Genomic DNA, 10,625 nt, shown 5'->3' with positions numbered 1-10,625 from the left:
CCATTGTACGATAGACACCAACTAAATCCTCTGTGCACATTATTCTTTACATTTATTACCAATACATACGTATAATCGACAAAAAATATTGTATTCTGTTAACGATGATCGAAAAGAATGGGTGCTAAATAACTTTTGGGTTTTGGTGAGCGATGTTTATCAGTGTTTTTTTTTTTATATTTTCCATGCGTTTTGTGATTTTGTAACTTACACTTGTAACGTTTGATTTTGTCAGTTTTTATGGACTTCACCTTATTGAATTTACCTTGGAGTTCGGTATTTTTGTTATACTTTTTTGCCATCACAGTTGTTAAATGATTTCGTGTATTAAAATGTTTTCTTTCAGAATCAGTTCCTTCCACGCTTGTTAACCCTTTATTCCATCTTGGGTTTTCCCTTCGATCTTGCGTTGTGCAATATCAGAATTTCTAACGAGAGGGATCAGGGTAAGGTCACTGCATACGGATAATCAGTCCATGAATTAGATTACGGGAAGATCATTATTCAATAGTAATACACTTCTGAATAATTTGATGAAATAACCGATTTTCTTTTAAAAGAAGGTCTTTGTACACGTGTTTTATAGTAAAGCTTAGCCATTCGAGTACATTCGTAATTTTTGTTAAACTTAAAGGATCATATGGCATTAATAGATGAAACTAAAAAAGGACAAACATAAAACAAAACTACAGCAGGAAGAGAAAAGATAGCTCAGAAATTTTTGGTTCGACCAGATCGAGGATCGAACCCACGACCTACAGGACTAGTGGCGCGGAGCACGCAACAAAAAGACCAAGAAGTGGTTTTCTCGAAATAATGTGTCGAACTAAGAACAGTCTATTTTTGATGCATTCATAGGAATAAGGACTGAACAGGGCCGTAAAATAATTGAGGCTCGATTTTGGATACAAAATTGAATATAAAAGATACCAGTATTGGGTTTGTGGAAAACATATGGGGATATTTGTAACTACAGAGAAGTCTTTAATTTAAATATAGTATGACACAAAGTACTTTTAATGTAAGTATTTTATTTCTGTTGTGCATTATTGAAAAAATATGCTATCGGATTTCTAGAATTAAATACGGCACAATTCCCCCCTTTTACGACCCTCAGTTAGATTATCTGTTTGGTTCAATAAAAATTGCTGTAAAATAAAAGAACAGAGTTCCAATGTCCCCCGAGTTGCACATATTTTATCTATCCAGGGACAATAACTAAAAAAAAAAACACTTTTTTTTGTTGTTCTTTAAAACAATTTATAAATAAAAAGCGTGCGCGGGGGACAAAAAAGTTTTTTTATTATACATGTATACTAAATATTTCAATCAGACCTTCAAGGGCATTACTTATAGTATACTATAAGTTCTTTTTTTAAATTGTACCCGTGAGAGCGCTAACGAGGCCATTTTCCATAAATTTAATATTTCCAAGGGTCATAACGCTTTTAAAAAAGTCGATCGTCCACCATCATACAACTTGTCCGAGATATTGCTGATATTAACCTTTAGTATAAGTTTCATAAAAATCTGGCAAGAATTGTACCCGTGAGAGCGCTAACGAGGCCATTTTTCATAAATTTAATATTTCCAAGGGTCATAACACTTTTAAAAAAGTCGATCGTCCACCATTATGGAACTTGTCCGAGATATTGCTGATATTAACCTGAAGTATAAGTTTTATATTTAATGTAAGAATATTACAGTGCTAACAAGACCGGACGTACACACGGAAAGACGGACGGACGCCCGGTATTTCCATGTACCCCGCAACGTGTTACGCGGGGGACAATAAGATATTATATTATTAGACGAATATCTAGAAAAGGAATGTATTTGAAAATATAAACATATGTATGCACTGAACAAGCATGAACATATCCAATATCGATATAAAAAACTTCTAAAGCATTCAGAATAATAAAATTTTAAATTTAAAAAAAATTACAAATCATATAATACATCATGCTTTATGTTTCAGTAAAACACTATAAATACCACAATCCATCATATGAACTAAAAAAAGTTGTCTTGGAATGTTGAGGTAGTTCTCTTTCGCCAAGAAAAAATATCATACCCTACTGCGTCTCAAGTCAATTTTTTCTTCTTTCGCAAATGGAGTGTGTCCATAATTTTCGAATTAGTTTAATGTATAATCCTTGAAATTTAAATACCACTACTAGTATTTTGATCTTCTCCGCTGGACTTTGTATTGTCATTTGTGCTGCTTGTTAAGATTTGATCTTTGCTTCTATTGCGGTCAGTATTTGTGTCACACTGCAGATATTTTTCTTTTGGTTTTCGTTTACAACAAAGTTTCTGCCAATATTGACGAACTCTCTTTTCTCTAGCAGTGAAAAGAATGAAAATGAGGAATCCTTGAAAGACATTCAAAATAGTAAAAATGTACTGGAAGACTATGCTAGCTTTTTCTATGGTAAAAAATCCAAAAATCCATGTTAATCCTGAAAAACAAAAAAATACAGATATTCTTTATTTCAATACTATGCAATTAAACACGAGAGATCGAAAGAGATCTTAAATGTTTGTTGAATGATCTGAATGATCAAGATATTTTTAAAACAAATGATATAATTCATGTTATTAGCTACTATGTTAGCTAAGAGATATAACTTTTGAATACCTGTGACTATAACGAGCCTGTGTCGCTCACCAGTATCTTCAACAATAGCAACTTTTTCGTAAAAATCATCATTAAAGGGCAATGACCATGTAAAGAGTAAGCTGAGTTTCAGTCAGGTTTATGTATTTGTAGATCTTGTCCTGATGATCATTTTTGCTTTAAAAGTTTCTATCTATCTATCATAGTTTTCAAGAGGCAAGAACATGGTAAAAAAAAAATCATCGTTTAAGGGCGATAACTCCTTTATCCTTGTCTGAAGATAAGGGGATGTTGGCTTATTTGTAGATCTCGTCATGTTGATAATTTTTGCCAATTAAATATCTATCCATCTATTAGAATTTTCTGAGATAAAAGGCAAAAACGTAAAACAATGTGGTTAACACATTTAAGGGCGATAACCTCTTTAAGGAGTTGACTGGGGATTTGGGCTATGATTAATTATTTGTATATCTTGTCTTGTTGATCATTTTTGCTCTTTAGATTTCTATAGTTTTTTAAAATAAAAGGCAGTAATTTGGAAAACATCGTCATTTAAGGGGAATGACTCCTATAAAGAGTCGATCAACAATTTCAGCAATATCGATACAGGAAGATGTGGTATGAGTGCCAATGAGACAACTCTCCATCCAAGATACAACTGATAAAAGTAAACCATTATAGGTCAAGGTACGGCCTTCAACACGGAGCATTGGCTCACACCGAACAGCAATATCGACTTGTTTGTAGATCTTGTCTTGCTTATCACTTTTGCTATTCAAAGTTTCTATCTATTACAGTTTTCAACATAATTGCCAAAAACACATAAAAAAGTGGTAAAAATCTTCATTTACCGGCCACAACTCCTATAAGGAGTCAACTGACAATCTCAGCAATGACGTCTTATTTGTAGATCATGTCTTGTTGATATTTTTTTCTATTTAAAGTTTTTATCTGTTTATCATAGATATATCACTGTCATCCGAGTGTTTATCTAATGTATTTATTAGTAGTTAAAAACGTACGAACAATCTGGGCGAGAAAGTGTTTTACTTTTCAATTCCTCTTGATATTACTGTTTTTTTTTTCTCCCTTCTCAAATCGCAATTAAAAAAGTAAAAATTACGTTTGTTCTTACCTAGAAGAATTAGTACTGTCAATGAAGCACGAAGATTCATCATTGCTCTCTTCTTCTCTGACTGATTTGACTGAAGTCCCTTTGATCGGCCCCATAAGTTTTTCAGAATCATAATAAAAATGATAATATTGGCCAAAATTATAATCCCAACTGGTATTATAAATGCATAATAGAATGCATGAAGCGCCATCCAACACCTAAAAAATTAAAGTGAAAATATGAAAAACCTACCCAAACCGTCACTAAAATCACAAATTGACTGATACTTCAAGTGTTCTTTTTATCTATAACTTATTTTACTGGTCACTTCTCTTATGAAGTTAGCAGTCATCCGCCGTTTTTGCTGTTTTTGCTCATAATAACGATTATTGTCGTCAACAACTAAGGAAATCGCGTGATTTGTTTAAAATACCACATTCATTAAATATGGGAAACAGAACTATAGTCAATTCAGGAACTTTTAATAAAGGACTTTAAATGTAAAAAAATAAAATGAAATACATGACTTCCTGGCACGTTTTTCGTGTATACAGGTAAGCGTGATCGTATCCGTCGTGTTTAAAACAATGTTACGGCTTGGTTGTATGGTATGAAGGGACGAGTTCTGGTTGTAATTATTGTTTAGATTTGTCTTTTGAATGTAGCCGTTAAAAAATTCCACAAAACGTAATCCATAATCAATTAACTTATCGGATAGTTGGTTTGATTTTCACTCGGAAGTTTACCGCCTCGGTGTTCTTGTGATTGCGTGCCCACATCGAGTGCGAAAAATCGTGGGTTTGATCGGGTAAAACAAGAGACTTGAAAGCCAGCTCAGTGTGTCGGTGTTACAAAGTAGTGTTCATAATTATTTCTCGTCCTAATATGCACATTATAGTTGCCACTGGACGTAAACAAAAATCCCTCATCAACATCACTTATGATGAGCGAGATTAATCGTCAGATTTCAAAGAAAAGATCACTGACCTTTCAGCAACTTTCAATAAGAAGAACGTCTGTATGTTTTCGTAACTTATCATCGTCCCTTATATACTTTGTGGAGGCAGTGTCAAAACGAGTTAATCATTTTAAAACTTTTATTTTATAAATGTCCCATTTGAAAAGTTTTAAAAATTCTACGGCATTGTTTTCAAGATTACTCCATTATGACATTTGGGTATTTCATAACCATCAAACCAACTTAAAATTCAACAACACTTTTTAAACTTACCCAGATCAACGTTTGTGTACATTGATAAACTTGTATTATAATACATAATCTGATGAACAACGCAATTCCAATGGGTTTCTTTATTTATAATCAAAGTTCCGTTGTTTTATAGTTATTTCAAAATGTATGGTCCCGTTAATAAATAACTTAAAACACGATCGATGTTATTTTTATAAAAACACAAAACATTCCGTATCTTTACGATAGTTCAAGGTCTGTCAAAATTAGGGGGAAATTTTGTTTTCGAATATTTATATATAAGTTTTTATTTCAGCAATCACAGTTATTTCTAATCAGAAACTATTGTGACCTTACCAGCCTTTCATTATAATATACAATATATGGACAAAAATCATTTAAAAGCCATGGATGTACAAGATCAATACACCTGTACAGCTATATCATCAACAGTTATGATGTCTTTATTGTCCCAAAAAATATTTTTTGTCATGAAAAATTTACATTTATTCTTTTATTGATAATTCAATTTTTTTTTTCATTTGATGATGATGGTTAAGTGTTTAACATCCAGTGGCAATGGTACATGCATATCAGGACCTGAACATGTTAATGTGATATTGATATAAACCCTGCTTTATAATAGACCGACACACTGAGCTGGATTTTTAACCTGATAGTTCATAAGGTAGCAGTCCAAAAGCTCCAATACCCGTGTGAATAATTCTAACTCCGAGCCGACCAGTCTTTGCTTTTACTCCTAATACCGAGTGTTTAGCGGAGACTTTCCCTAAAATAGTCGGTATACAATATTGTGATCTACATGTTTCTTTTAGTTTTTGGTACTTGAATATTACGCTTATAGTGAGTATTTTGTCTGATGTTGTGTCAATTGAGTTTCTACACACATCCTTTCATTTCTACCTAAACAACTGTAACTTCATATTTATAAATAAAAGATACAAGTCTAACTGACAATGCGATAGAATGACCTGTAACTCAAAGAAGACAAAATGTCTATAGCAAACAATGACAAAATTTTTACTTACGCCTTGTTTCCACCAATATACAATTCATGATCATAAGCTAAAACGATGATCACAGGTATCAATGGAATACCTTAAAAAGATATAATATACATTGTATTATCAAAACTTAACAAAATTAAAGTCATATGAAACGAGTTTCTTGTAATTTTATTGTTATCGAAATTATTGAACAAATGCATGCATAGATAATATATATACTAAAATAAGTCCTGTATTCACGTTTTTTTATATCTTTTTCGATTCTATAATGTATTATCGACAAAAAATATTTCATTCAGTGATTGTTGATCGCAAGCTAATTAACTTTCGAGTTTGTTGCTGAAGTTTACCGGATCGTATCATTGATAAACAATCAAGAAAGAGCACGTGGAAAACCTGACGAATAAGTGAATTGAAAGAGTCATGGTATTTTTTTTATATTCTCCATGCATTCCAATTTGTTAATTAAACTTTTCCTTAACAGTTGTTAAATGATTTGTTGTATTAAATTTGTTCTTTTTAAATTCTTTCATCACGGTTTTTCCCTCGCACTTGCGCTGTGCGATGGCCGAAGTTCTAATGAGCGATCGCTTAGTAAAGGTCGCTGCATACGTTAAAAATATCGGCGAATCAGTGTACAGGAAGACAATAATGCAATAGCAGCACATTTATGAAGATTTTGATAGTAAAAAGGATTTTCTATTACAAGAAAATACACTTGTTTTATAGTAAAACTTAGCCATTCAAGCATATAAAACATATTCAACTTTTTTTAAAACTTGAAGTTTCATGTGAGTTTAACAAATTTTTTTAAAGTCTTAACGCACATAGAAAATATATTACCATAGTGCCTTATCGAATTAAATACGATTATGGCATTATGTTTTTGGTACTTTAAATGTTAGATGTTAACACGGATTCATGTTGCTGAGTCATTAGTTTTCATGTAGTGTATAGTAGATTGTTGTTGGTCTTTTTGACGTTATTGTTTTTTGTTATGTTTTGTCTGTCTCTTCGATTTACGTATTTTAGATTTTTATTTCGGTTTCTTTCGGTTCTTCTTGGAATGTTTGGTCGAAGTCTAAAACCGTTTTATAGTATGTGAAGTTGCATGCGCGGGCGGGCAAAGAATAGTAGGTACCGACTTTGTGTAGTCGACTCTCCCTATAGTTTTCAATCCAGATCCCTGAAACTTCACAGGAAGATTGCACATTTGTTGAAGATATGCACCTGCTTTTATGGAATTTTTTAAGGATTTTTCTCTCATTTTTTTCTAGACGTGGGAACTTTTTTCAGCAAAATTCATAAAAGAAGTTCAAGTTTTGTTTAATCAACTCCTTCTACAGGTTTCAACCCAAATTGTGTAAGAATTTTTTCTCATTTTCCAACTTTTGGAACTTAGTAAATTTTCAGCAAAATTTATGAAAGAGGTCACACGTTTTCAACTTCTACATTTTCAACCAAGATCCACCAGACTTCACAAAAAGGCTGTACACCTGTTTAAGTTGTGCACCTGCTATAATGGAATTGTTAGAAGATTTTTTTCACGTTTTTCCGTATTTTGGAACATTCTACATTGATAAGTCATACTAATTGCAACCCGGCCATTTGAAATTTTGACCATTTTATTTCAAGACTTTGAAAACTTTTTTGGCATGTTAACAATTAATCAAAAACATGATTCATTTAACCGTTCTATTTTCTTTTTAAAAAATTCAGAAGATTTTTAAAGACGTAGGTACATTTTAATAAAAATCACTAACAATCGGTAAACTATTTTTTCACCTATCCATATTTTGTTTCAAATACTTGGAGAAAAAAGAAGACATAGCGCTATAGATGTTGCATTAAACTGTAACAAAGTCAAAATTTAAAACTGCAGTTTTGAAAACTGTCCTCTGTGGATACAACATCTACATTTAAATAGATACTACAATTTAAACAAAGGAGAAGGGCTAAGATCTGACAAATAGTTAAACGACGGCTCATATCCAATGTTTCAATCCCAAGTCAGAAACCTCGCTAATAGTTGTCGTATGTTAATATTATATTATGTGTTTTTCGTTTTTTGGAACATGTGGTGTTGATGACAGATCGATCATTGACGGTTTCTGTTTGATTACCAGTAATTAACATCTCTTTAAAGGGAAGTTAGTTCATGCAAAACTGTAACTGAAAACATGATGTTAAAGAAATAATCAACCTAAAGGGTTAAATACTTGTTATCAGTAGTTAGAAAACCTGCACGTGACAATACAGTCTGTAGAACACAGCATTGAAAAAAATCGTTCGCTATTAAACGTTTGATCATCGACTCGTCCATTTTGATTATTACTATTGAACGTCAGCGGCATGAAAATAAAATTAAAAAAAAACTATACTGTGTGGCGCCAAACCGTAAAACTTCACTATTGGTCATTAAAACACGTTTGTACTAAGTCTAGAGGATCGGTTCAACAAATATGTTTCTGCTATTCCGTGAAACGGATATAAAGATAGTTTTATATTGCATTTATATTTAAATGTAATTAATATATTATGTATCATACGTTTTATACATACCCCATGCAGGAACAGCTGTTTTAAGGATAAAGTTTGGAATATAGGTTCCAAGAACTTTTACAAATCTCAAATATTGGAGAATTCCTTCCATCAACATCCACATGAATGCAACAAGAATGAAATAATGAAGTAACACAGCAACTGCTAAACACCCTTTTAAGTCATGAGTTTGTCCAATTCCCACTATGAATATTATTAAAAAACAGAGCAATGATAAAGCAAGGTTGAAAAGAGTTTGTTGTGCTCTGCCTTTACGTAGGTGTCTGAAAAAGAAAAGAAGCATACAAGTAACAACATAATGAACAATAAATTTCACAATGAAACTCAGTCAGTTATTTAGTGTCAGTCTTTGTAAGAATCAGGCAATTTAGAAAGCAACATGATCGAAAAAAATCCCACCGAACTAACCATCCTATTTTGAAGTTCATCCTGAGTTAGAAGTGGTAGATCTTTCGTTTCTGCGTGTCTGGTAATTCGAGAAATCTCTACCTAACATTTGGTTAGAATGCAAGCAAATTACAGAGTTAGATTCTCTTAATTGGTGATTTCTAGTGCATTTAAACCAAATTTTATCTTGAATTAACAGAACCGGAAAAGGAAACAAACGTTATATTCGTACACCATTATACATTTTGAACTTAAATTAATGTAAACTTGAGTGGGTTTTTATTTGTCATGTTTTCACCACTGCCTGATTCTTAGGCAGATTGGCCCTTAATGGTGATATTCAGATTTCAATGTGATAACCCTTTTAAGAAATACGATAGACCATGTCTTGATACGGGAGACCATATTAAACATTCAGATAAAAAAATCAAAATAGGATGCAGAATGACATCAATTCGAAAATTAAGGGAACGCATAAGAAATAAGAAATACAATAGAAAATGTACATGATGTGATTTAAAATCAGTCTGCCCAAACAAGTAGTCTAATTGTTGTATGTCAGGCATTGTAATTTCATAAGAGGCAACCAGAGCCAATATGGTCAATAGTTTAAGTCAAAGTGAACAATGGCTTTTTGTAAAAATGTTCTTTAATGTTTTATTGAAGTCAAATGCTATTTTTGGAGTTACTAATACAAAATGATTACCCTTCTGTAGTATGCCATAGGCCGTGTTGCGTATGATAAATCCGTCAAAAATAATTTAGAACAAAGCATACAACTGAGTTGCAAAAAAATGCTAGATGTATAGATTTATCTGAAGGTTCATTGATACACACACACGAACCCTAACAATTAAGGACAAATTAAAACAGATTTTTAATGAAAAAAAATCTTTTTCAAAGGCGTGTAAGGTTCTGCAATTTCAAATGTAGCTGATGTATTGAAGGCAAACAAATGTAAAAAAAAATTCAGTTTTCGTCAATCCTCATATGATATTATACTAAAATAAGGTAGGACCACAACGGCCAATGTTCAATATATTAAATCTTTATAGGATGATGCGACATCTTTACTCAATCTTTCTTAGTATTTTTCATTTGGTTCATAATAAGGTTCTAATGCATGTAGTCTTTTTTCCACATTTTCAAAGCGATATTACACTCGTTTACTCGTACAATTTGCAAAGTAAATCTCACAAATAAATGTTTCATTGCATGACAGTCAATTAAGGGCCTTTTTTGTAAGTTGAAGGCTTATTCAAATATTTGTACATCAAAATACTGTTTTAAAAATCAGACGAAAGGTTCTTCGATACTAGGATGCTTAAACGAATGTTTAAAGTGAAAAGACTATTTACAATGAAAATGCAACACTTAAACTATGTGATAAAAATTAATTGCATTTGAAAATGATAATATATATTTATATGTTAGAATTCCAATTTTGTTTGAATAAAACAATAGAATGAGAAGAGAAAACATTTGGATCTACCAACTCAGTCCATTAAAATCTGATGGTTAACAGGACAAAGATGAAGAATATTACAGAAAATATTAATTCTTCTAGCCTTCGTCAGTGTCAATAATTTTTATCATATACTAGTGCCGTTGCGCAAGTATTTAGACTTTTATAATTTTTTCCTTATCTGCGCAGTATCGTCTATTCTATTTATTTATGCGACTGTCATACAAGAGAGAGGTTTAGCTAGCTATAAAACCAGG

The 10,625-nt window shown here is 32.0% G+C and overlaps 1 protein-coding gene across 1 annotated transcript in view; it reads right to left on the bottom strand.

Annotated features, from left to right (window-relative positions):
- Window positions 1-1,911: 1,911 nt before the first annotated feature.
- Window positions 1,912-10,625, bottom strand: part of LOC127729700 (uncharacterized) — a 91,779-nt gene continuing 83,065 nt past the window's right edge. Inside the window, exons 19-22 of the mRNA XM_052237546.1 lie at window positions 8,517-8,779; window positions 5,976-6,045; window positions 3,759-3,955; window positions 1,912-2,465 (exon numbers count right to left, since the gene is read on the bottom strand). Of these exons, the coding sequence (XP_052093506.1) occupies window positions 2,167-2,465; window positions 3,759-3,955; window positions 5,976-6,045; window positions 8,517-8,779 (829 nt within the window). The 3' untranslated portion in view covers window positions 1,912-2,166. The remainder of the gene's footprint in view (window positions 2,466-3,758; window positions 3,956-5,975; window positions 6,046-8,516; window positions 8,780-10,625) is intronic.

This window comes from Mytilus californianus, unplaced genomic scaffold, assembly GCF_021869535.1.
Source record: "Mytilus californianus isolate M0D057914Y unplaced genomic scaffold, xbMytCali1.0.p SCAF_2, whole genome shotgun sequence".
Classification (NCBI taxonomy): domain Eukaryota; kingdom Metazoa; phylum Mollusca; class Bivalvia; order Mytilida; family Mytilidae; genus Mytilus; species Mytilus californianus.
This window is presented reverse-complemented; position numbering and strand designations above follow the sequence as displayed.